The sequence below is a fragment of the Nerophis ophidion genome, linkage group LG26, assembly GCF_033978795.1.
Source record: "Nerophis ophidion isolate RoL-2023_Sa linkage group LG26, RoL_Noph_v1.0, whole genome shotgun sequence".
Taxonomy (NCBI): Eukaryota; Metazoa; Chordata; class Actinopteri; order Syngnathiformes; family Syngnathidae; genus Nerophis; species Nerophis ophidion.
The window spans coordinates 5,986,517-6,013,728 of record NC_084636.1 but is presented as its reverse complement, the minus strand read 5'-3'; the positions used below and the strand labels follow the sequence as shown (position 1 = coordinate 6,013,728).

The 27,212-nt window shown below is 44.9% G+C and overlaps 1 protein-coding gene and 4 non-coding genes across 5 annotated transcripts in view; 1 reads left to right on the top strand and 4 right to left on the bottom strand.

The window, feature by feature from the left end:
• The window catches only part of crocc2 (ciliary rootlet coiled-coil, rootletin family member 2), a 134,678-nt gene that overhangs the window by 22,905 nt on the left and 84,561 nt on the right, over nt 1-27,212 (top strand). Inside the window, exons 3-12 of the mRNA XM_061888423.1 lie at nt 871-1,032; nt 1,094-1,177; nt 1,900-1,994; nt 5,433-5,577; nt 5,867-5,973; nt 8,839-9,045; nt 9,121-9,217; nt 12,939-13,028; nt 13,103-13,213; nt 13,312-13,502. Coding sequence (XP_061744407.1) covers nt 871-1,032; nt 1,094-1,177; nt 1,900-1,994; nt 5,433-5,577; nt 5,867-5,973; nt 8,839-9,045; nt 9,121-9,217; nt 12,939-13,028; nt 13,103-13,213; nt 13,312-13,502 — 1,289 coding nt within the window. The remainder of the gene's footprint in view (nt 1-870; nt 1,033-1,093; nt 1,178-1,899; nt 1,995-5,432; nt 5,578-5,866; nt 5,974-8,838; nt 9,046-9,120; nt 9,218-12,938; nt 13,029-13,102; nt 13,214-13,311; nt 13,503-27,212) is intronic.
• On the bottom strand, nt 21,194-21,265 carry trnap-ugg (transfer RNA proline (anticodon UGG)). The gene has a single exon. It is a non-coding gene; the product is annotated as a tRNA-Pro (tRNA).
• trnap-ugg (transfer RNA proline (anticodon UGG)) lies at nt 22,031-22,102 on the bottom strand. The gene has a single exon. It is a non-coding gene; the product is annotated as a tRNA-Pro (tRNA).
• Nucleotides 23,566-23,637, bottom strand: trnap-agg (transfer RNA proline (anticodon AGG)). Its single transcript has one exon. It is a non-coding gene; the product is annotated as a tRNA-Pro (tRNA).
• trnap-ugg (transfer RNA proline (anticodon UGG)) lies at nt 25,715-25,786 on the bottom strand. Its single transcript has one exon. It is a non-coding gene; the product is annotated as a tRNA-Pro (tRNA).

Here is a 27,212-nt window from a genome sequence, read left to right as displayed (position 1 = left end):
CAGGGAGGGCAGGGGACAGCCAAAGATTTTTTGTGCCGACTTTATGACCCTCTGAATGGCCTGTTTGTCTGCTTCAGTGCAGCTGGCGTACCACACTGTTATGCAGTACGTCAGCAGGCTCTCGACAGCCGAGCGATAGAAGGTCACCATCAGCTGCCTCTCCAGTCTGTTCTTCCTCAGCACCCTCAGGAAATGGAGTCTCCGCTGGGCCTTCCGGATGACCGCAGTTGTATTTTGGGTCCAGGACAGGTCAGCAGATATGAGGGTGCCGAGGAACTTGAAGGAGCTGACTCTCTCCACCTCCTCGCCGTTGATGTAGAGGGGGTCTGCAGTGTTTTTCCTGAAGTCAAAGATGAGTTCCTTGGTTTTTGTGGTGTTCAGTGCCAAATTATTCAATGAACACCACGCTGATAGTTTCAGGACCTCATCTCTGTATGCGGACTCATCTCCCCCTGTAATGGGACCCACTACCGTTGTGTCATCGGCGAACTTGATGATGGTGTTCTCCAAGTGGGCTGGACTACAGTCATGGGTGTAGAGGGAGTACAGCAAAGGGCTCAGCACACAGCCCTGTGGGGAGCCGAGGCTGAGTGTGCGGGGGGGAGGAGAGATGGAGGCCAAGTTTTACTGTCTGAGGTCGGTTGGTCAGGAAGTCCTTAATCCAAAGACAGGTGGGTGAGGGTAGGCCTAAGTCCAGCAGTTTGGTGACCAGGATGTCTGGAATGATGGTATTGAAGGCGGAGATATCGTCAATGAAAAGCATCCTGACATAGGTTGACATGTCAGGATGTTAACACGACAGGTTTTTGGGGTCTATGACCCGCCAGTAGGGATATTTGAGCTTTCTTCTTTCAAACTCTTTCCATCCAGCTCAACCAGATGCTGATGTTGCCGTCGCCGACCGACTCGGACCAGGTCAGCGTGTCGCCGTGGCAACCGCCAAGCCAGGAGAGCGTGTCCAGGCAGCGCCTGCATGTCTTCCAGGAGGCCCAACTGAGGCAGGCTCAACTGGTCCAGAGGCTGCAGACCAAGGTGCGCTGAAAGTGATCAAGAAATGTTCCTCAGACTCACCTTGTCTTGGTTTTCTTCACAGGTCATCCAGTACAAGGACAGGTGCGGGGAACTGGAAGGGCAGGTTCTGGAGAAGACCTCCAACTTGGAGAAGATGCGATTGTTGGTATGTGCAAGGAATCTGTCTCCTTAAACCTGACCGCTATGTCTGGTTTTTGAAGTTAGACCATTGAGATGTGGCGAGACTCCAAAACACCAAATACTCTCTGAAACGAACCACCGACCTTCTTCCCAAAGTTTGCTTCCAGAATTTGTAACAAGCCTTGGTAAAGATGTACTCATAACCAGGTGTTGATTCCATGGATGAGCTCGCCAGCTGATCCGTTTGGCACCGGACCGGACTCTGATATCATGTGGTGGGCCCGCTTAGCTCACTCCCAATGTTGTTCTTGGCTCAGGTGCCCGCAGAGTGAAGTGAAGTGAATTATATTTATATAGCGCTTTTCTCTAGTGACTCAAAGCGCTTTACATAGTGAAACCCAATATCTAAGTTACATTTAAACCAGTGTGGGTGGCACCGGGAGCAGGTGGGTAAAGTGTCTTGCACAAGGACACAACGGCAGTGACTAAGATGGCGGAAGCGGGGATCGAACGTGGAAACCTCAAGTTGCTGGCACGGCCGCTCTACCGACCGAGCTATGCCGCCATGTATTCATATTGTGATGAATACATGGCCTATAGGACATAAAGGGATTGTGTGTATAGTCTGTGATATCATGAAGAACCCAGCAGAAGTAGTGAGTCTTTGGAGGCTCTCAACTGCTGTGTACTACCGTGCTAGCAGATGCTAACGTCGCAATGCTACAGTATGTGGGTTTGTGTGTTCAGATGCTGGCCCAACAGGATTTGGCCCTGCGTGAAGAGCAAAACCTTAACGCGACCATCTGCAGTAAGGCCGCTCAGCTGGACAAGGAGCAGAGAAGGTGTGTATACCCACCTTCTCTATCCATCCACATCGTAGAACATCTGTTCTACGATGTCTGGTGTCTTGAAAAATGTTACAAAATGTAGCAATTTTGTGTGCAAAACTAACACAATAGTTTTAAATAGAGATGTCCGATAACATCGGACTGCCGAAATTATCGGCCCATAATTGCTTTAAAATGTAACATCGGAATATATCGGTATCTGTATCAAAAAGTAAAATGTATGCTTTTTTAAAACGCTGCTGAACAGAGTGGTACATGGACGTAGGGAGAAGTAAGGAGCAGATGCATCTCCCAGGCATACTTGCCAACCCTCCCGATTTTCCCTGGAGACTCTCGGATTTCAGGTGCCCCTCCCGGGGAAACCATTTTCCCGATTTTCACCCAGACAACAATATCGGGAGCGTGCCTTCAAGGCACTGCGTTTGCGTGCCGGCCCAATCACATAATATCTACAACTTTTCTCACACACACAAGTGAATGCCACGTATACTTGGTCAACAGCCATACAGGTCACACTGAGGGTGGCCGTATAAACAACTTTAACACTGTTACAAATATGCGCCACACTGTGAACCCACACCAAACAGGAAAGACAAACACATTTCGGGAGAACATCCGCACCGTAACACAACATAAACACAACAGAACAAATACCCAGAACCAATTTTCCCTCCAATTTTTCATATGTGTGAGCAAACGCCAAAACTCCTAGAGCATTCAGTGGTGCACATGTGAGCGACGGCAGACGTGCACACTGTTATGCGCTTACCTTTTTATTCAATTTGGTGCAGGGCCTAGATTTGTCGTGTGCAGAGGACGCGTTAGCAGTGTGCAATTGCACAGGCGCGTACCTTTTAGCAGGAACATTGCCCAGAAGCCCTTGCAGCACTAACTCTTTCGGGACGCTGTAATATACACCCCCTGAACCCCGCCCACCTCAAACTCCTCATGCTCTCTCAGGGAAAGCATGGCCCAAATTCCCAGCTGCTGTTTTGAGGCATGTTGAAAAAAAAATAATGCACTTTGTGACTTTAATAATAAATACGGCAGTGCCATGTTGGCATTTTTTTCCAATAATTGAGTTGACTACTTTTGGAAAACCTTGTTACATTGTTGTGAACGACCTCTGCCGTCGTCGCACGGGTTCCACGGACCACCCAGGAAGGACATCTCTCTAGCAGGTTTGACTCTTTTATTTTTCAATAAAGGCAGTCTTTGGCACCGTCGTCGCTCCCAGTGCTCGCTTCTCCGTGTCTCGCTCTCCGGTCTGTTCCTTAGTTGGCCGCGTCTCCGTCTCTCGTGTCTTGCTCTCTCTTGCTTCTCGTTCCCTGTTGCCGGCTCTCCTACTCCTTCTTTGATCTCTCCTCCTTCTCCCCTTTTGTACATCATAAGGAGAAATGTAAATTGTTTGCCAGTGCGCGATCCACGCACCTGAATTAGATTGCGGCGGCGTCGCTCCCGGCACACTCCGCCGCATTCTCCGCCGCATTCTCCGCCTCCTTGCCGCCATCTTGGGCAGGGCTCCAGCGTGCCCCGCCCCACCGTCGGCTCCGCTTCTCCACAATTGTTTAATGCATCCAACGGGGCATCACAACATAATTAGGCATAATAATGTGTTAATTCCACAACTGTATATATCGGTATCTGTTGATATCAGAATCGGTAATTAAGAGTTGAACAATATCGGAATTTTGGATATCGGCAAAAAAGCAATTATCGGACATCTCTAATATTAATGAAGGCACAGATGCAAAACTAATTGCACGCCTTATTCCGCTCCAACATGCACGCTTTTAGTCCATTGACTTTACATGTGCTGTCGGGTTTGCACGTGTTTTAGCACATGCAAACATGAGTAAATCAAGTTAAAGGCCTACTGAAAGCCACTACTAGCGACCACGCAGTCTGATAGTTTATATATCAATGATGAAATCTTAACATTGCAACACATGCCAATACGGCCGGTTTAGTTTACTAAATTGCAATTTTAAATTTCGCGCCAAAATATCCTGCTGAAACGTCTCGGTATGATGACGCGTGCGCGTGACGTCACGCATTGTAGAGGACATTTTGTTCCCGCATCGTTCCCTGCTATAAGTCGTCTGTTTTCATCGCATATTTCCACTGTATTCTGGACGTCTGTGTTGCTGAATCTTTTGCAATTTGTTCAATGAATAATGGAGACATCAAAGAAGAAAGCTGTAGGTGGGAAGCGGTGTATTGCGGCCGCCTTTAACAACACAAACACAGCCGGTGTTTCATTGTTTACATTCCCGAAAGATGACGGTGAAGCTTTACTATGGAACAGAGCGGTCAAGCCAACACGGTTGGATTGGACTACACACACAAAGTACAGTGTATTATGCAGCGATCATTTCGAAAGATCGTGTTTCGAAGAGGGTCCCTTGTGAAGGGCAGAGATGGGCATCCCCACCACCCGTCGACTGGTGCTGAAGAAAGGTGCGGGGCCGACCTTCAGGTTGTACAGGTACCACCATATAATCTCACTAAAACACTAGTAACACAATAAGCAGATAAGGGATTTTCCAGAATTATCCTAGTAAATTTGTCTAATAACATCTGAATCGCTCCCACTGTATAGTATTTTTATTTTTTATTACTCCTTCACTCTCACTTTCCTCATCCATGAATCTTTCATCCTCGCTCAAATTAATGGGGTCCGAATCGCTCTCGCTGCTGGTGGCCATGATTGTAAATAATGTTCAGATGTGAGGAGCTCCACAACCCGTGACGTCACGCGCACATCGTCTGCTACTTCCGGTACAGGCAAGGCTTTTTTATCAGCACCGAAAGTTGTGAACTTTATCATGGATGTTCTCTACTAAATCCTTTTCAGCAAAAATATGGCAAAATCTCGAAATGATCAAGTATGACACATAGAATGGACCTGCTATCCCCGTTTAAATAAGAACATCTCATTTCAGTAGGCCTTTAAAGTACCAATGATTGTCTCACACACACATACTAGGCGTGCTAAAATTTGTCCTCTGCGTCACCCTTTTTCACCCACCGGGAGGGTGAGAGGAGCAGTGAGCAGCAGCGGTGGTGTTTATGAGCGAGGGGGAACAGGTAGGGTCGAATCAAAATGTATCCACAAATAAGCGAATGTGTGCGAAAGGGTATCAGATGAGTGATAATGCTGCTTTTAGAAAGTCAAGCATGTGTACACGCGGATAACAACATGCACCAGGGTGTGTGTGAGTGTGAGAATGAGCCCTCTGCAGATGTTCCTGGGAGCAGATGTGGTGCAAATGAAAGCTAAGCTGACACAGATGTTACAAAGCTGTCACACATGGACGCTCGGTGGGCGAGGGTGGATCTAAAGGGCCCCCGAAACGCACCGTGGATACGCCGACTCCCAAGAAATAGAAAGTGTTGTCGCGACCAAAATGTTGCCCGTTGTCTTCCCAGATGCGCCCGCCTCAGCCAAGTCAACTCCGTGCTGCGGGAACAACTGGAGCAGGCCGGCACCGTCAGCCAGGCGCTGGCCGAGACCTGGCGCGAGGCCCGCCAAGACGCGGTGCAGAGCGAGGCGAGCCTGTGCAAGGAACAAGAGGTGAGGTGGAACAAGTCCCAAAAAAAAGCAAGAATTAACCCCCTGGCGGAGGAATCCCATTCATAGCCAGCTTTTTACTGTGATTCCTCCAGTTGTTTTTTCCTGTGAAAACATTCCAAGTGCTAAAGGGAGCAGGGGGGGGGGGCGTAAATGTTCTACATGTGTTTATTTAGAGAAATCCAATGACTTGCCTGTGTGCCAGCACACTTCCAGGACAGCGTCTGTTTGGGATCACAATAACATGAAAGGTGCCATCTCTCGCTTACAGTCTCCCCCGCCGACCTTGCAGACGGATTCTTGCCGCCCGAGTCGCCAGCAGGCACGCCTCAGAGCCTTGTGGCGCCAGGCCGCTTCCCTGAGGAGCACCTTCACCCAGCTGAGGGGCTTTGCTGACAGGTGAGAGTGCAGCCAGCCAAATGTTGACTATCATTCACGGTCCCCCATGTAAGACAAGAACACATACTTTATGGCGTTCTAAGGCCTTGATTTAAAGGCCTACTGAACTGGGTAACGTTTGCTGTGGTCTGGAACAACACGGCGCACAAATGCAGCCAATATTACATACGGATACTACGTCATGAGAAATGCAGATAAAAATTAAGTACACAGAGGACATAGGAAATTAAATGAGCTCAAATATACCTACAAGTGAGGCATAATGATGCAATATGTACCTAAAGCCAGCCTAAATAGCATGTTAGCATCAATTAGTTTGAAGTCATGCAGTGACCAACACTCCACACAAGTCAATAACACCAACAAAGCTCACCTTTATGCTTTCACACACAGTATAAAACGTTTGGTGGACAAAGTTAGACAAAGAAGGAGGGGCATAAAATATGTATATCTCTTGAAGAAAGTTATACATGTAAACTAACTACGGTTAATTCAAGGACCGCCGAAATGAGGGAAAAAAACGGCGCTCGCCAAAGTCTCACATCAGAGAATCATGTTCAATAAACACAGTGGGATTTCTAACAATTAGGGAGGATTGTGTCATGTTGTCCTCCTACAGAAACCCTATTAAAACAAAAACATAGTTCCCCCCACCTTTTTCTATTTAGTAGTAATATAATAGTGAGAGTCCAGTCCATAGTGGATCTAGCATAATAGTGAGAGTCCATTCCATAGTGGATCTAACATAATAGCGTGAGAGTCCAGTCCATAGTCGATTTAACATAATAGTGAGAGTCCAGTCCATAGAGGATCTAGCATAATAGTGAGAGTCCAGTCCATTGTGGATCCAACATAATAGTGTGAGTCCAGTCCATAGTGGATCTAGCATAATAGTGAGAGTCCAGTCCATAGTGGTTCTAACATAACAGTGAGAGTCCAGTCCATAGTCCAGTCCATAGTCAATCTAACATAGAGGATCTAGCCTAATAGTGAGAGGCCAGTCCATAGTCCTGTCCATAGTCAATCTAACATAGAGGATCTAGCATAATAGTGAGAGTCCAGTCCATAGTGGATCTAACATAATAGTGTGTGAGTCCAGTCCATAGTGGATCTAACATAATAGTGTGAGAGTCCAGTCCATAGTGGATCTAACATAATAGTGTAAAAGTCCAGTCCATAGTGGATCTAACATAATAGGGTGAGAGTCCAGTCCATAGTGGATCTAACATAATAGTGAGAGTCCAGTCCGTAGTGGATCTAACATAATAGTGTAAAAGTCCAGTCCATAGTGGATCTAAAATTATAGTGTGAGAGTCCAGTCCATAGTGGATCTAACATAATAGTGAGGGTCCAGTCCATAGTGGATCTAACATAACAGTGAGAGAGTCCATTCCATAGTGGATCTAACATAATAGTGTGAGAGTCCAGTCCATAGTCGATTTAACATAATAGTGAGAGTCCAGTCCATAGAGGATCTAGCATAATAGTGAGAGTCCAGTCCATTGTGGATCCAACATAATAGTGAGAGTCCAGTCCATAGTCGATCTAGCATAATAGTGAGAGTCCAGTCCATAGTGGTTCTAACATAATAGTGAGAGTCCAGTCCATAGTGGGGCCTGCAGGAGACCATCCCGAGCGGAGACGGGCCAGCTAATAATTATTGGTTTAAGGGGTTAAACGACTTAATGTAGTCATGGCCTAAGGCAGGGGTCGGGAACCTTTTTGGCTGAGAGAGCCAAGAATCAGCGAAGCGGGGTGTTGCCATGATCGGCCTCGAAATCAGCGACAGATGCATAGATGGCCCACTTTTGCCTTGTTATCTAATCATCTGTCACTCTGTTATAAGCAACAGCCAGGAGGAGAGACAGGGTTGGGGCTGGAGCCAGAGCGCGAGCGAGAACGAAAGAGGAAAAGACAATTGCTAGGAAGCAACTGAGAGACTTGTTGAAAAATAGAACAATATTGTAACCCTGAAACAGGCTCTCATGTCGGTGCTTGGTGGTCTGAAGAACCCCCAGGAGGGCAAGCCCCACACTAACCAATAATAAATAAATAACTTCTTACCAATAACGCAACTTCTTGAACAGATGCGGTAGAAAATGGATGGATGGATTCAAAATGCATGAGAATTTTTTATATTTTGAGCGTTATTTTTAACACTGTGATTACAAGTGGAATTTTTCATTACTTATAGTGTTACGCAATGTCAGCTCAGATTTATCCGAGAGCCAGATGCAGTCATCAAAAGAGCCACATCTGGCTCTAGAGCCATAGGTTCCCTACCCCTGGCCTAAGGCCTGGGCCGATAACACATTTTGCTTGACAATATATTGACCTACCAATTATTCCTGATAAATGATATTGTGGAGGGGGGCGTGGTTTGCGGGCCTGCCACGGGAAGTGTGGAAGGACGGGCCTTGAAGCACAGCTGGTAAAGGATTGGATTACCCAGCTGGGATGCGAGACACGGTTGTTGGAGTTGCAGCGAGAGAGAGAGATACTAGAGAGCAAAGTAGAGACAGGTCGGACTGGTGGATGAAAAGAAAAGACTTGATCCAACCTGAATACCGGACTCTCGTGCCAGTGTGTGGTGGTCAGGGGAACCCACTAGAGGGCAACTGTTACTGATATCATTGCCATTATTTTTTATGAGACCATGATAACAATGCATATATACCCTTTCAAAACATGTATTTCTCGCGTATTTAAAAACTCTAAACTCTCCAAGTTAGGTAAATCAAACAAAAACAATAGAATATACTTTGTCGGCAACATTTCGCCAACACGCTCGACGAAAAAACGAATTCGATAAATGTGTTTTTGAGCCAGGAATATGTCACAATCCCGGGCGATGCTTCCTTCCAGGACGCTCGCCGACATGCGAGGCGAGTGCGCCGCCGCCAGCCAGCAGCTCCATGCCGTCTGTCAGAACCTTCAGTCCAGAAGGACGCAGGAGAGCGCCTCCAGTGGTACGGAGGCATGGACCCTGGAGAGGCAGCTGAAGACCAAGCTCCGAGAGACCATGCAGCTTCAGGGCCGCTGGGATGCAGAGAAAGTGGAGCTCAACTCCAGGTAAAGTCCACCGTAACCTAAAAAATATCGATTGTGTCCTGAGGAGCTCTCGTGTCTTCATGTCGGTGCGCTCAGGGTCGTGGAGCTGGTGGACGGAGTGGAGCACCTTCGCAGACTAAACAGCGAGAAAGACGCCGCCCTTTCTAGCCTGCAGAGCAGCTTGGACACCATGGTGAGATGTGAGCAGTCAGGATTGGGGGTTGAATCACTTGAAGCCTGGTCCCAATTAGAGATGTCCGATAATATCGGACTGCCGATATCATCGGCCGATAAATGCTTTAAAATGTATTATCGGAAATTATCGGTATCGGTTTCAAAAAGTATAATTTTTTTTTATTTTTAAAACGCCGCTGTACGGAGTGGCACATGGACGTAGGGAGAAGTACAGAGTGCCAATAGACCTTAAAGCAGGGGTCACCAACGCGGTGCCCGCGGGCACCAGGTCGCCCGTAAGGACCAGATGAGTCGCCCGCTGGCCTGTTCTAAAAATAGCTCAAATAGCAGCACTTACCAGTGAGTTGCCTCTATTTTAAACATTTTATTTATTTATTAGCAAGCTGGTCTAGCTTTGCTCGACATTTTTAATTCTAAGAGAGACAAAACTCAAATATAATTTGAAAACCCAAGAAAATATTTTAAAGACTTGGTCTTCACTTAAATAAATTCATTTATTTTTTTACTTCGCTTCTTATAACTTTCAGAAAGACAATTTTAGAGAAAAAATACAACCTTAAAAATGATCTTAGGATTTTTAAACACATATACCTTTTTACCTTTTAAATTCCTTTATCTTCTTTCCTGACAATTTAAATCAATGTTCAAGTAAATACATTTTTTTATTGTAAAGAATAATAAATACATTTTAATACAATTTAATTCTTCATTTTAGCTTCTGTTTTTTTGACGAGGAATATTTGGAAAATATTTCTTCAAACCTGTTATGATTAAAATTCAAAAAAATTATTCTGACAAATCTAGAAAATCTTTAGAATCAAATTAAAATCTTATTTCAAAGTCTTTTGAATTTCTTTTAAAATGTTTGTTCTGGAAAATCTAGAAGAAATAATGATTTGTCTTTGTTAGAAATATAGCTTGGTCCAATTTGTTATATATTCTACCAAAGTGCAGATTGGATTTTAACCTATTTAAAACCATGTTATCAAAATTCTATAATTAATCTTAATCAGGAAAAATGACTAATGATGTTCCATAAATTCTTTTTTTTATTTTTTCAAAAATATTCGAATTAGCTAGTTGTTCTCTTCTTTTTTTGCGGTTGAATTTTGAATTTTAAAGAGTTGAAATTGAAGATAAACTATGTTTCAAAATAAAATTTTCATTTTTTTTTCGTGTTCTCTCCTCTTTTAAACCGTTCAATTAAGTGTTTTTTTCATGATTTATTCTCTACAAAAAACCTTCCGTAAAAGGAAAAAAAATGTACGATGAATGACGGACAGAAATACCCATTTTTTAAATATATATATGTATATAGATTTATTTACTAAAGGTAAATTGAGCGAATTGGCTATTTCTGGCAATTTATTTAAGTGTGTATCAAACTGGTAGCCGTTCGCATTAATCAGTACCCAAGAAGTAGCTCTTGGTTTCAAAAAGGTTGGTGACCCCTGCCTTAAAGGCACTGCTTTTGTGTGCCGGCTTTTCACACACACAAGTGAATGCAAAAGGCATACTTGGTCAACAGCTATTCAGGTCACACTGAGGGTGGCCGTATTAACAACTTAAACACTGTTCCAAATATGCGCCACACTGTGAACTCACACCAAACAAGAATGACAATCAACATCCGCACCATAACACAACAAATACCCAGAACCCCTTGCAGCACTAACTCTTCCGGGACTCTACAATATACACCCCCCGCTACCCCCTACACTAAACCCCGCCCACCTCATGCTCTCTCAGGGAGACCATGTCCCAAACTGCAAGCTGCTGTTTTGAGGCATGTTAAAGGGGAACATTATCACAATTTCAAAAGGGTTAAAAACAATATAAATCGGTTCCCAGAGGCTTGTTGTATTTTTTTTATTTTTTTTTCAAAATTTTACCGGTCTCGGAATATCCCTAAATAAAGCTTTAAAGTGCCTTATTTTCGGCTCTCTGCGAAGACACTGGCCATTTCCCTGTGACGTCACACAGTGCTGCCAATGTAAACAAACAATGGGAATACCACCGCAAGATATAGCGACATTAGCTCGGATTCAAACTCGGATTTCAGCGACTTAAGCGATTCAACAGATTACGCATGTATTGAAACAGATGGTTGGAGTATGAAAGTATTGAAGAAGAAACTGAAGCTATTGAGCAAATAGCTATTGACGCTATTCATAGCCATAGCATGGCCGAATAGCTGCGTTAGCATCGCCGGTAAAATGTGCGGACCAAACGATCAGGACTTTCGCATCTTTTGACACTGGAGCAACTTAAATCCGTCGATTGGTGAGTGTTTTTTTCGCATTAAATGTGGGTGGAAGGAAACGTAATATAGTTGCAAATGCATCTACAGGTTATCCATACATCTCTGTGCCATGTCTGCTTTAGCACCGCCGGTAAATAGCATGTTAGCATCGATTAGCGTAGCATGTTAGCATCGATTAGCTGGCAGTCAACATCAACAAAACTCACCTTTTTGATTCCGTTGACTATCGTTGCAAATGCATCTGCAGGTTATCCATACATCTCTGTGCCATGTCTGCCTTAGCATCGCCGGTCAAATGTGGAGACACTCTGGCACATTCAATGGGGGTCTGGCGGCAGACACTTTGGCATCTTCGGGCCAGTGGTGCAACTTGAATCCCTCCCTGTTAGTGTTGTTACACCCTCCGACAACACACCGTCGAGGCATGATGTCTCCAAAGTTCCCAAAAATAGTCCAAAAAACGGAAAATAACAGAGCTGAGACCCGGTGTTTGTAATGTGTTGAAAATGAAAATGGTGGGTGTGTTACCTCGGCGACGTCACATTCTGACATCATCGCCTTCAGCGCGATAAACAGAAAGGCGTTTAATTCGCCAAAATTCACCCATTTAGAGTTCGGAAATCGGTTAAAAAAATAGATGGCCTTTTTTCTGCACCGTCAAGGTATATATTGACGCTTACATAGGTCTGCTGATAATGTTCCCCTTTAAAAAAAATAATGCACTTTGTGACTTCAATAATAAATACGGCAGTGCCATATTGGCATTTTTTTTCTCCATAAGGCAAAGCTCTCAATTTATCGGTCGAGTTACGTTCTCGTCCTCACCTATGGTCATGAGCTTTGGGTTATGACCGAAAGGACAAGATCACGGGTACAAGCGGCCGAAATGAGTTTCCTTCGCCGGGTGGCGGGTCTCTCCCTTAGAGATAGGGTGAGAAGCTCTGCCATCCGGGGGGAGCTCAAACTTAAGCTGCAGCTCCTCCACATTGAGAGAAGCTAGATGAGGTGGTTCGGGAATCTGGTCAGGATGCCACCCGAACGCCTCCCTAGGAGGCCACGGGGAAGACCCAGGACACGTTGGGAAGACCATGTCTCCCGGCTGGCCTGGGAACGCCTCGGGATCCCCCGGGAAGAGCTGGACGAAGTGGCTGGGGAGAGGAAAGTCTGGGCTTCTCTCCTTAGGCTGCTGCCCCCTCGACCCAACCTCGAATAAGTGGAAGAAAATGGATTGATGGATAGATGGTAACACCCAAATAAGTTTTTCAACTTGTTTAAGTCGGGGTCCACGTAAATCAATTCATGGTATCCTCTGTTCCCACTGTGCTCTGGAACTTTTTGCCTTTGCTCAAAATGAGAGGGAACATTTGTCCCAATGCCTTGATCAACTCCAAGTAGCAGCAGTCTGGGAAGCGTCAGGCTCGCGTTGTTTGCCTTGCCATCACAATTTCCTGCTCAGGAGACGAGGAGAACCGAGGACAGAGCAGCAATGGAAGCTCTCCGCGCAGAGAACCGAGCCCTCCAGAAAATGATCCGCAACGTCCATCAGGTCAGGTGAAAACAACGGATCCCAAAGTGCTGACTGTGTGCAAACATCAGCCGCTGTCCTCAATTGCTGTCCAGTTGGTGGTTGGTGAAGTTGAAGGCGGTGCGTCTGAGGGTTGTTCTCCACTGCCAAACACCACCTTGATGGCGGTGCAGTCTGCCCTATCCAAGTACCAGAAACAAACACAGGTCTGCCCCCCTTTTCCCACTACATAACCCTGACTTCTACACGATAAACTTGTTGAATCATTAAAAATGAGGAACATACTTTTAAACCAAAATGACAGTACCTTCGTGGCCGCCTGGACGTGGCGTCGGAGGAAGCGGACGCACTGCGCAGTCAGCTGCAGCACGGCGACTCTGCGAGGAGGGAGCTGGAGACGAGGATCCAGGAGGTGATGGAGGAAAGTCAGGAGGCCCTGAAGGAATGTCTCAGAGAGCGTGACCACTCTCGCTCTTCGCTGGAGGTCATCTCAAGGTACTTTTCAGGCTTCGGGAATGCACATTTCTCACACAAAAGGGTCAACCAAACCGCACTGCAGGTCAATTGCAATTTTTTCGCCCAAATGCAAACCGAATCAGATTTTTTTTATGTTAGCGTGAAAATTGCAAGGTCGAGTTTGTCATTACCAACCCAGGTCTCGTTCCTATGGGGATATAAGTCGCAAATTTATGCGTTGCGTCCTCAAAGTGACCAGAACGTCAACAAAAAGCGATGAGCGTCGTTAATAATACAAAATAAATTCAAACCCCGTTTCCATATGAGTTGGGAAATTGTGTTAGATGCAAATATAAACAGAATACAATGATTTGCAAATCCTTTTCAACCAATATTCAGTTGAATATGCTACATAGACAACATATTCGATGTTCAAACTGATAAACCTTTTTTTTGTGTGCAAATAATCATTAACTTTAGAATTTGATGCCAGCCACACGTGACAAAGAATTTGGGAAAGGTGCCTATAAATGCTGATGAAGTTGATGAATGCTCATCAAACACTTATTTGGAACATCCCACAGGTGTGCAGGTTAATTGGGAACAGGTGGGTGCCATGATTGGGTATAAAACAGCTTTCCAAAAAATGCTCAGTCTTTCACAAGAAAGGATGGGGCGAGGTACACACCTTTGTCCAAAACTGCGTGAGCAAATAGTCAAACACTTTAAGAACAACGTTTCTCAAAGTACAATTGCAAGAAATTTAGTGATTTCAACATCTACGCTCCATAATATCATCAAAAGGTTCAGAGAATCTGGAGAAATCACTCAATGTAAGCGACATGGCCGGAAACCAACATTGAATGACCGTGACCTTCGATCCCTCAGACGGCACTGTATAAAAAAAACAACATTATTCTCTAAAGGATATCACCACATGGGCTCAGGAACACTTAGGAAAAGCACTGTCACTAAATACAGTTTGTCGCTACATCTGTAAGTGCAAGTAAAAGCTCTATTATGCAAAGCGAAAGCCATTTATCAACAACATCCAGAAACGCCGCCGGCTTCTCTGGGCCCGAGATCATCTAAGATGGCCTGATGCAAAGCGGAAAAGTGTTCTGTGGTCTGAAGAGTCCACATTTCAAATTGTTTTTGGAAATATTCGACATTGTGTCATCCGGACCAAAGGGGAAGCGAACCATCCAGACTGTTATCGACGCAAAGTTCAAAAGCCAGCATCTGTGATGGGATGGGGGTGCATTAGTGCCCAAGGCATGGGTAACTTACACATCTGTGAAGGCACCATTAATGCTGAAAGGTACATACAGGTTTTGGAACAACATATGCTGCCATCTAAGCGCCGTCTTTTTCATGGACGCCCCTGCTTATTTCAGCAAGACAATGCCAAGCCACATTCAGCACGTATTATAACAGCGTGGCTTCGTAAAAAAAGAGTGTGGGTACTTTCCTGGCCCGCCTGCAGTCCAGACCTGTCTCCCATGGAAAATGTGTGGCGCATTATGAAGCGTAAAATACGACAGCGGAGACCCCGGACTGTTGAAGGACTGAAGCTCTACATAAAACAAGAATGGGAAAGAATTCCACTTTCAAAGCTTCAACAAGTAGTTTCCTCAGTTCCCAAACGTTTATTGAGTGTTGTTAAAAGAAAAGGTGATGTAACACAGTGGTGAACATGCCCTTTCCCAACTACTTTGGCACGTGTTGCAGCCATGAAATGCTACGTTAATTATTATTTGCAAAAAGAAATAAAGTTTATGAGTTTGAACATCAAATCCGTTGTCTTTGTAGTGCATTCAACTGAATATGGGTTGAAAAGAATTTGCAAATCATTGTATTCAATTTATATTTACATCCAACACAATTTCCCAACTCATATGGAAACGGGGTTTGTAGATGACAATGGAGCAGAAAACAGATGAAAACAAGGCTTTAAATCAGGGGTCTCAAACTCAATTTACCTGGGGGCCACTGGATGCAGAGTCTGGGTGAGGATGGGCCGCAAGAAAAGATTTCTTTGAAAAATATTTTTAAATGTCTTCATTTTCATTTTCAACACAAAATTAAATCCAAATATAAATGAACAAAATGAGAATTAAGTAAATAAATCAGTCATAGGTAAAAATAATAATATTTGGATTTCTCCAGTCAGCAACAATGTATACACGTACTTACTGTGATGATTTGAGTTAGGGCAGTGGTCAGCAACCCAAAACGTTGAAAGAGCCAATATTGGAACAAAAAAAATGTAAAGACTTATTTAAGTGCTATAATGATGGCAACACATGATGTAAGTGGCTAATTAGCTATATTGGACTAGTATCAAAACGACTATGTGTCGCAGGCTGACGCAAATCTTCGTTGACAGAAATGTTGAAATGTAACATTTATTCAATACATTTTTACAACATTGGAAAACATTAGTAAAACTTCTCCGAAAGTGAGATAATTCCTGTAAACGAATGTCTTAGAATGGCCAAAGGAATAGTTGTGTTTGTCCAAAGTAAAGGAAACGTCAGGCTGTCTTATTGTAATGGATTTATTACAATCTTTGCAAGCTGGGTCATGTTTGCTGTGGTCTGGAACAACATGGCGCACAAACAAATATCAGAAATGCAGCCAATATTACGTACAGATAATGTGTCATGAAACTTGGGAAAATAAATGAAATACACATAACTAAAGAAGATCAAATGTGCTCAAATATAGCTACAAATGAGGAATAATGATGCAATATGTACATGGAGCTAGCCTAAATAGCATGTTAGCATAGATTAGCTTGCAGAAATGCAGTGACCAAATATGCCTGATTAGCACTCAACACAAAACGACAACATTAACAAAGCTCACCTTTGTGCATTCACGCACAGCATAAAACGTTTGGTGGAAAAAAAGTTAGACAAAGAATGAGTGGCATATAAAATATGTCTTTCTGTGGCCGCGTTGGAGAGAGTTGTTCATGCAAACAAACTGTTGAGTCACAGTCCACACAATGCTGAAATCAGTAGGACAAAACATCGCTCATGTCGTGTTTGTCCTCCTACAGAAATCGTATTACACCAAAAAACAAATTTTTCATTGCATTTTTTTTTCTATTTCCATACATTTTTGAAAAAGCCCCATGGAGCCACCAGGGCGCCGCTTAAGAGCCACATGTGGCTCTAGAGCCGCGGGTTGCTGTCCCCTGAGCTAGGGAATACAAGAACTACACTACCCAGAATGCAACAGTAGTGACGAGCGTGCGCGGTTGCCCCGGTGAAGGTTGTATGGCGCCGTGTCGGCAGCTAGAATGTGGTCATGAGCACGCTATGGAGTTTACAGTTACGGTAGCACAATTAGCCCTAAACGGGCTAACATCACGACTAATGTTGTTACACGTCTGATTCGCCCAGCGACTTTCTGTCGGAGTATCAGCGCTGGGGTCCAGTGCGTCATAGTTTTGTATTGTCGCTCGGTCCTTCCGCGGAGTGCTTTGGCTGCTACCGGGCCACTCGTCTACCCGGCCCTGACTGCCAGGGGAGGGAGCGAGAGAGAGACACACACACAGTGACAGAGAGAGAGAGAGAGCGAGCAGGTGGGCGAGTGAGCGAGGGAGGAAGAGCGCGTGCGGGTCTAGTGGAAAAGCGGCAAAACATTTTTCTGCTTGCATCACGCAAGTGACGTCAATGTTCCGCCCTCGAGAGCCACGTACCACACCGTGATTGGTAGATTCCTTCGGCTCCACACGCAACGCTGTCAAGCGGCATTCATATAAAACTCGCGGGCCGCACTAACATTAAACTTTCATGTTAAGGCGGGGGCCGCGTGTCTGAAACCCCTGTGTGACAGTCGCTGGCTGGCGTCGTACGGGTTCCACGGACCATCAAGAAAGGACATCTCTTTCGAGCAGGTTTGACTCGCTTTATTTTTCAATGAAGCATTGTCTTCAGGTCGGGTCGCTTTTCAGCTCCTCCTATTCACTGCTCGCTCACGGTCCGCTTTTCAGCCGCCGTCGTCGTCGTCCTCGTCTGCTCTTTGTCGCTCTTGCTCTTCAGTCGCTGCTGCGGACTCTCCTCCTCCTTTCTTTCCGATCTCTCCTCCTTCTCCCCTTTTATACAGCGTGGGGAGATAAGTTAATTGTGTACCGGTGCGCGATCCACACAACTGCACTTGACTGCGGAGTTGCTCCAGCCACGCCCCGCCTCTCCGCTCGGCCGCATTCTCCGCCTCCTCGCCGCCATCTTGGGCCGGGCTCCAGCGTGCCCTGCCCCACTGCTCGTTCGCCAGCTCCGCCTCTCCACACCCTGCTTTAGGTACTCACATGAACGTTTTACCACCCCTGTCTCCGACTGCTCACCCACAGACAAGACCTTCAAGCAGACATCGAAGCAAAATATCCTGTAAAACTGTCCATCCATCCATCCATTTTCTACCGCTTGTCCCTTTTATGGTGGCTGGAATCTATCTCCGCTAAATTCGGGCGGTAGGCGGGGTACACCCTGGACAAGTCGCCACCTCATCACAGGGCCCTGCAAAACTGCCAGCGTCAAAATACTTGTCTTCTTTCGTCTTAAACTACAACGCAGAAAAATTCCGTTCAGAAAATGTTGAGTTTGATTGCCCAAAATCCTTGAAATTGCCACAAATGCGCCAGAACTGAGACCACCTAGAGCGGAAGCCGTGGTTGCTTCTGTAAACACTGCAGTGCGTGCGACGTTAGGTCCTCGTGCAGGTCAGATTGCATTGACATTAGAAATACATTTTTTTGTTGTAATGTGACAAGAAAAAGATTAGATCTGACAAAAAAAACAAAAACGAATTGGACATCCGACTTTGCAGGGTGAACGTAGCCTTTGCTTGAGTATTGTAGGTCATTGGTCAAGGGGTATGATTCCCGCTCTGGGTGTGCGTGGCCATGGGCTCAAATCCCAGATGAGCCTGACGTTTAAACACAAGGACTAAGTAAATGTCTCTGGTTTGGAGATGTCAGGCTGTCTTGGTTTCATGTTATGACATTTAGTTTGTTTGATGCCTTCCCATAAGTTATTGAAATAAATTAACTTTTGTAGTTGGAAAAGTATGTCGCTGTCACAACAATGAAAAGACCATTGACACGTTTTCACTCCATCCATCCATCCATTTTGGGGTAAAAATTAAGGAAAGCTATGGATCTATGGAAGTGAAATTAAACTTTGGTAAATGCTTAGAACAAAGAAAGATTGCAAACCATATTGGGCGGCTTACAAGGTCGAAGCTGTTCTACTGTTGAGCCCATCATGAAGGACAAAGATGTTGGGGGGCCGCATTGGGCCAAAGAAAATTGGGCGAGGGCCGAAAGCTGACTGCATGTAACTAATATAATAAAGTAACTGTCATGTTCAAACACTGATGACATCTATTAAACGAGACAAAAGACAAAGAATCAAACAGAGACAGAATTAAATTTGGACTCAGATCTGAGGAGAGACATGGTCACTGTACACTTTGTACAATACTGCACCACGCTCTGCCCCAAGATCGTACTCTTCCTACTTTATTTGATCCCCCCCCCCCCCTTCCCACAGCTGCTTCCTCAGGGAAGTGGGTCGTGAACAGCGTTGCCTTCGGTTCCCGAACAGTTCAAAAAGAGTTCCACAAAATAGTTCAAAGAGAGTCCCATAAAATAGATCAAAAAGAGTTCGTAAAAATACTTAAAAGAGTTCTTCTGGAAGTTGGGCAGATCCTGCCATCCGTCCGCTTGGAAGTCCGAGTGGAGTTTTACGAGCATTCTTCTTGGAAGGTTTCAGCCTTTTGTCTTCTTGTTCGGAACACAACGTAGTACAACGTTTTTTGTGAAAATTTTGAAAACATTATTCTAACAGTAACTTAATATATATATACATATATATATGTATGTACATATGTGTGTATGTAGAGAAAATCAAAATGAATTCAAACAAGGACAGACACCCGTGGAATTTTGCATTTGTTTAGATAGTGTGTGACCCAGTTCAACTTCTGGACGGGCCCCCCTGTTAAAGTTATTGAAAATGGTCGAGACCGTTATTTGTGAATAAGGTCTGGGCGATTAGGTAGCCCAGGTAATTGATCAGAAAAAAAGACTTTACCACCATTTACAGACTGCAAACATCGACATCCAAACTACACACACAAAATAAAAAATTAATTGAAATTAATATATATAACCACCAGTGTTTAAAGAAAAGGCTTGTCTGGGATTTGAACCCGGGACCTCTCACACCCAAAGCGAGAATCACGCCCCTAGACCAACAAGCCCTGCTGTAACTTGTTTGACTCAACTTTCTCCAGGATTTGGTTGAGCAGGTAGATCTGCCCTGTTAAATTTTACTTTGGCTGAGATAAGGTCTGACCCAGTTTAACTCCCAGGTGAGCCCTCCTGTAGCAAACATATAGAGTGGCCAGCAAGAAAAAACATTTACAGCATTTTTTCCCAAATTATTCAAAACCAAGCGTGATAAATGAAGTACAATGGGTGATAAGGCTGGGTTTTTTCTGGGATTTGAAACTGAGACCTATCACATTTGCATTAACAAACCAGGACTAACAAACATAATCTTACCATGTGTGAACCAGATCTCCCGAATTCGGTTGAACAGATAAGTCTACCCCATGATATTTTGCATTGGCTCAGATAGTGTGTGACCCGGTTCAACTTCTGGGCAAGCCTCCCTGTTAAAGTTATTGAAAATGGCCAGTCGAGACCAATATTTGTGAATAAGATGGAACCACCATTTACAGACTGCAAACATGAGTATCCAAACTATACACGCAAAATAAAAAAACAATTGATCAAAAGAAACTCAGACTAATTGTACACACAAACTAAAACATGAATTGAAATAAATAGATTTGATCACCACTGTTTACAGTAAGTGCTTGTCCGGGATTTGAACCCTGGACATCTCAGACCCAAAGCGAGAATCATGCCCCTAGACCAACAAGCCCTGCTTTAACGTATTTGACTCAACTCCAGGATTTGGTTGAGCAGGTAGATCTGCCCTGTGAAATTTTACTTTGGCTCAGATAAAGTCTGACCCAGTTTAACTCCTGGGTGAGCCCTCCTGTAGCAAACATATAGAATGGCCTGCAGGAAAAAAACATTTTCAGCATTTTTGCTCCAAAACTCTAAAACCAAGGGTGATAAATGAAGTATAAGGGGTGACAATGTTTGGTTTGTTTGGGTTTTGAACCTGAGACCTATCACAAACAGAGCAAGAAACTTGGAACAACAAACTTTACTTTAATATGCGTGAACCAGCTCTCCCAGATTTGGTTGAACAGGTAGGGATACCCTTTGAAATTGGCTCAACGAGGGTGTGACCCCGTTCAACTTCTGAAGGGTTGCAGTCTTTGCGAACAGCCAGCAGAGACCCTTAGTTGTGAACAAGGTCTGACCAGGTAATTGACCAGAAAAACATAATTGGACAAAATGCACTGATTAGACCATCTTTGCATATGTCAAGGACTTGTCTGAGATTTGAACCCAGGACCTCTCGTACCCAGAGCGAGTATCATACCCCTAGACCAACAAGCCACCGTTTGATACTAAAAAAGGGTCCAGGTGAGAAGGTTAAAGGTAAGCAAACTGAGTCATAGACTGCATTTTTGCCAAAACCACAAAAAACAAAGCATAACGAATGAAGTGTAATGGGTAACAAGGGTTACCCCTAGACCAACAAGCCACTGTTTGATACCACTGTTTACAGTAAGGGCTTGTCCGGGATTTGAACCCGGGACCTCTCACACCCAAAGCGAGAATCATGCCCCTAGACCAACAAGCCCTGCTTTAAAATGTTTGACTCAACTCCAGGATTTGGTTGAGCAGGTAGATCTGCCCTGTGAAATTTTACTTTGGCTCAGATAAGGTCTGACCCAGTTTAACTCCTGGGTGAGCCCTGCTGTAGCAAACATATAGAATGGCCAGCAGGAAAAAAATATTTTCAGCATTTTTGTTCCAAAAATCTAAAACCAAGCGTGATAAATGAAGTACAATGGGTGACAATACTTGGTTTGTTTGGGTTTTGAACCTGAGACCTATCACAAACAGAGCAAGTAACTTGGAACAACAAACTTTACTTTAATATGCGTGAACCAGCTCTCCCAGATTTGGTTGAACAGGTAGGGATACCCTTTGAAATTGGCTCAACGAGGGTGTGACCCCGTTCAACTTCTGAAGGGTTGCAGTCTTTGCGAACAGCCAGCAGAGACCCTTAGTTGTGAACAAGGTCTGACCAGGTAATTGACCAGAAAAACATAATTGGACAAAATGCACTGATTAGACCAACTTTGCATATGTCAAGGACTTGTCTGAGATTTGAACCCAGGACCTCTCGTACCCAGAGCGAGTATCATACCCCTAGACCAACAAGCCACCGTTTGACACTAAAAAAGGGTCCAGGTGAGAAGGTTAAAGGTAAGCAAACTGAGTCATAGACTGCATTTTTGCCAAAACCACAAAAAACAAAGCATAACGAACGAAGTGTAATGGGTAACAAGGGTTACCCCTAGACCAACAAGCCACTGTTTGATACCACTGTTTACAGTAAGGGCTTGTCCGGGATTTGAACCCGGGACCTCTCACACCCAAAGCGAGAATCATGCCCTTAGACCAACAAGCCCTGCTTTAAAATGTTTGACTCAACTCCAGGATTTGGTTGAGCAGGTAGATCCGCCTTGTGAAATTTTACTTTGGCTCAGATAAGGTCTGACCCAGTTTAACTCCTGGGTGAGCCCTGCTGTAGCAAACATATAGAATGGCCAGCAAGAAAAAAAAATGTTCAGCATTTTTGTTCCAAAAATCTAAAACCAAGCGTGATAAATGAAGTACAATGGGTGACAATGCTTGGTTTGTTTGGGTTTTGAACCTGAGACCTATCACAAACAGAGCAAGTAATTTGGAACAACAAACTTTACTTTAATACGCGTGAACCAGATCTCCCAGATTTGGTTGAACAGGTAGGGCTACCCTTTGAAATTGGCTCAACGAGGGTGTGACCCCGTTCAACTTCTGAAGGGTTGCAGTCTTTGCGAACAGCCAGCAGAGACCCTTAGTTGTGAACAAGGTCTGACCAGGTAATTGACCAGAAAAACATAATTGGACAAAATGCTCAGATTAGACCAACTTTGTATATGTCAGGGACTAGTCTGAGATTTGAACCCAGGACCTCTCGTACCCAGAGCGAGTATCATATCCCTAGACCAACAAGCCCTGCTTTAAAATGTTTGACTCAACTCCAGGATTTGGTTGAGCAGGTAGATCCGCCTTGTGAAATTTTACTTTGGCTCAGATAAGGTCTGACCCAGTTTAACTCCTGGGTGAGCCCTGCTGTAGCAAAGGGTCCAGGTGAGAAGGTTAAAGGTAAGCAAACTGAGTCATAGACTGCATTTTTGCCAAAACCACAAAAAACAAAGCATAACGAATGAAGTGTAATGGGTAACAAGGGTTACCCCTAGACCAACAAGGAACTGTTTGATACCACTGTTTACAGTAAGTGCTTGTCCGGGATTTGAACCCGGGACCTCTCACACCAAAAGCTAGAATCATGCCCCTAGACCAACAAGCCCTGCTTTAAAATGTTTGACTCAACTCCAGGATTTGGTTGAGCAGGTAGATCCGCCTTGTGAAATTTTACTTTGGCTCAGATAAGGTCTGACCCAGTTTAACTCCTGGGTGAGCCCTCCTGTAGCAAACATATAGAATGGCCAGCAGGAAAAAAAAATGTTCAGCATTTTTGTTCCAAAAATCTAAAACCAAGCGTGATAAATGAAGTACAATGGGTGACAATGCTTGGTTTGTTTGGGTTTTGAACCTGAGACCTATCACAAACAGAGCAAGTAACTTGGAACAACAAACTTTACTTTAATATGCGTGAACCAGCTCTCCCAGATTTGGTTGAACAGGTAGGGATACCCTTTGAAATTGGCTCAACGAGGGTGTGACCCCGTTCAACTTCTGAAGGGTTGCAGTCTTTGCGAACAGCCAGCAGAGACCCTCAGTTGTGAACGAGGTCTGACCAGGTATTTGACGAGAAAATCATAAATAGACAAAACACCGATATTTTACCAACTGTGTATATACCATGGGCTCATCCGGGATTTGAACCCGGGGCCTCTCGCACCCTAAGCGAGAATCATACCCCTAGACCAACGAGCCACTGCCAGTTAGCAAAAATATTTGTCAAAACAAGGGCAGACACATGTGACAAAAAGTTTCCTTACATCTTACTTGCAAGTACACAAAAAGGGTCCTGGTGAGAAGGTTAAAGGTAAGCAAAATGAGTCATGGACTGCATTTGTGCCAAAACCACAAAAAACAAAGCATGACGAATGAAGAGTAACGGGTAACAAGGTTTTAACAGACCGGGTTCTTTTAGGCGCAGCACGGTGGAATTGGGGTAAGGGCGTCTGCCTCACAATACGAAGGTCCTGGATAGTCCCGGGATCTTTCTGTGTGGAGTTTGCATGTCCTCCACTCCTACTCCGGCTTCCTCCCACCATTAAGACATGCACCTGGGGATAGGTTGATTGGCAACACTAAATTGGCCCTAGTATCTATGTTGGCCCTGCGGTAACGTGGCGACTTGTCCATGGAGTACCCCGTCTTCCCCACGATTGTAGCTGAGATAGGCACCAGCGCCCCCGCGACCCCAAAGGGAATGAGCGGTTGCAAATGGATGGATGAATGGGTTCGTTCGGGATTTGGGACTTCTCACACCCAAAGCGAGAATCATGCACCTAGACCAAGATGCACTGCTTTAACATGTGAGAACAGACCCTCTGCTGGTTTTGGTTGAAACTTGACATTGCCTCGGCTATGGTCTGAGCTGGTTTAACTTCCGCACGAGCCCTCCTGTAGCAGTCATTGAGAATGGCCAGCAGAAAATCAATACAACGTTTTGCCAGAAATACAAAAACCAAACATGGAGAATGAAGTATAATGGATAACAAGTGTTGGCTTGTCTGGGATTTAAACCCAGGACATATAAGCAGAGTGAGAAGCAGACATCTAGACCAATGACATTTACTCTAGCAGCACAAACAGGCTCTCCCCAATTTGGTTGAATAGATATGTCTACCCCATGAAATTTTGCCTTTTCTCAGATAGTGTGTGACCCGGTTCAACTTCTGGGTAAGCCTCCCTGTCGAAGTTATTGAAAATGGCCGGTCAAGACCGTTATTTGTGAATAAGGTCTGGCCAATTAGGCAGCCCAGGTAATGGATCAGAAAAACAAAAGACAGAACCACCATTTATAGACTGCAAACATGAGTATCCAAACTATACACGCAAAATTAAAAAATAATTTAAATGAATAAATTTGACCACCAGTGTTTACAGCAAGGGATTATCCGAGATTTGAACCCGAGACGTCTCACACCCAAAGCGATAATCATGCCCCTAGACCAGGGAACACATGGCTCTTTCGATGACTGCATCTGGCTCTCGGATAAATCTGAGGTGACACTGCTTAACACAATAAGTAATGAATAATTCCGCTTGTAATCAAAGTGTTAAAAATAACGATCAAAATAGAATCCATCTATCCTTTTTCTACCGCACTTGTTCAAGAAGTTGCATTAAGGGTAAGAAGTGATTTATTTATTATGGGTTAGTTTAGGGATTGCTCTCCTGGGGGTTCTTCAGACCACCAAGCACCGACACGAGAGCCTGTTTCAGGGTTACAATATTTTTTTTATTTTTCAATGAGTCTCTAAGTTGGTTTACAGCAATTGTCTTTTTCTTTCGTTCTCGCTGGCACTCTGGCTCCAGCTCCAACCCCGTCTCTACTCCTGGCTGCTGCTTATAAACAGAGCGACAGGGGATGAGATAACAAGGCCCAGGTGGGCCATCTACGCACCTTTCGATGATTTCGAGGCCGGTCCTGGCAACACCCTGCTTCGCTGCAGGCCCCCAGCCCACGCCCCCTCCACAGTTAGCTTCAGAATAACAATGTTATCACAAAGAATAAGAGACCTGTTATACTCTAGAAATGTTGGTCTTACTTAAAAATGCACATGTTTAGTTGTGTTCAGTGTTAAAAAATATTTTATGGCTCTTACGGAAATACATTTTAAAATATTTGGATTCTTGGCTCTTGCAGCCAAAAAGGTTCCCGACCCCTGCCCTAGACCAACAAGCCCTGCTAAAAGGAGCAAACATGAGTATCCAAACTATACACGCAAAATAAAAAAATAATTTAAATAGTAGATTTGACCACCAATGTTTACAGTAAGGGCTTGTCCGGGATTTGAACCCGGGACCTCTCACACCCAAAGCGAGAATCATGCCCCTAGACCAACAAGCCCTTCTAAAGTGTATTTGACTCAACTTTCTCCAGGATTTGATTGAGCAGGTAGATCTGCCCTACGAAACTTTACTTTGGCTCAGATAGGGTCTGACCCAGTTTAACTCCTGGGTGAGCCCTCCTGTAGAAAACCTAGAAAATATATTAAAAAAATTTTTTACAGCATTTTTACTCCAAAAATCTAAAACCAAGCGTGATAAATGAAGTACAATGTGTGACAATGCTTGATTTGTTTGGGTTTTGAATCTGAGACCTATCACAAACAGAGAAAGAAACTTGGAACAACAAACTTTACTTTTATATGCGTAAACCAGATCTCCCAGATTTGGTTGAACAGTCCTGGTCGTGGAACTGTGGACCAGCTCTATACTCTCGGCAGGGTTCTTGAGGGTGCATGGGAGTTTGCCCAACCAGTCTACATGTGCTTTGTGGACTTGGAGAAGGCATTCGACCGTGTCCCTCGGGAAGTCCTGTGGGGAGTGCTCAGAGAGTATGGGGTATCGGACTGTCTTATTGTGGTGGTCCGTTCCCTGTATGATCAGTGCCAGAGCTTGGTCCGCATTGCCGGCAGTAAGTCGAACACATTTCCAGTGAGGGTTGGACTCCGCCAAGGCTTTCCTTTGTCACCCATTCTGTTCATAACTTTTATGGACAGAATTTCTAGGCGCAGTCAAGGCGTTGAGGGGTTCCGGTTTGGTGACCGCAGGATTAGGTCTCTGCTTTTTGCAGATGATGTGGTCCTGATGGCTTCATCTGACCGGGATCTTCAGCTCTCGCTGGATCGGTTCGCAGCCGAGTGTGAAGCGACCGGAATGAGAATCAGCACCTCCAAGTCCGAGTCCATGGTTCTCGCCCGGAAAAGGGTGGAGTGCCATCTCCGGGTTGGGGAGGAGACCCTTCCCCAAGTGGAGGAGTTCAAGTACCTAGGAGTCTTGTTCACGAGTGAGGGAAGAGTGGATCGTGAGATCGACAGGCGGATCGGTGCGGCGTCTTCAGTAATGCGGACGTTGTATCGGTCCGTTGTGGTGAAGAAGGAGCTGAGCCGGAAGGCAAAGCTCTCAATTTACCGGTCGATCTACGTTCCCATCCTCACCTATGGTCATGAGCTTTGGGTCATGACCGAAAGGATAAGATCACGGGTACAAGCGGCCGAAATGAGTTTCCTCCGCCGTGTGGCGGGGCTCTCCCTTGGAGATAGGGTGAGAAGCTCTGCCATCCGGGAGGAACTCAAAGTAAAGCCGCTGCTCCTTCACATCGAGAGGAGCCAGATGAGGTGGTTCGGGCATCTGGTCAGGATGCCACCCGAACGCCTCCCTAGGGAGGTGTTTAGGGCACGTCCAACCGGTAGGAGGCCACGGGGAAGACCCAGGACACGTTGGGAAGACTATGTTTCCCGGCTGGCCTGGGAACGCCTCGGGATCCCCCG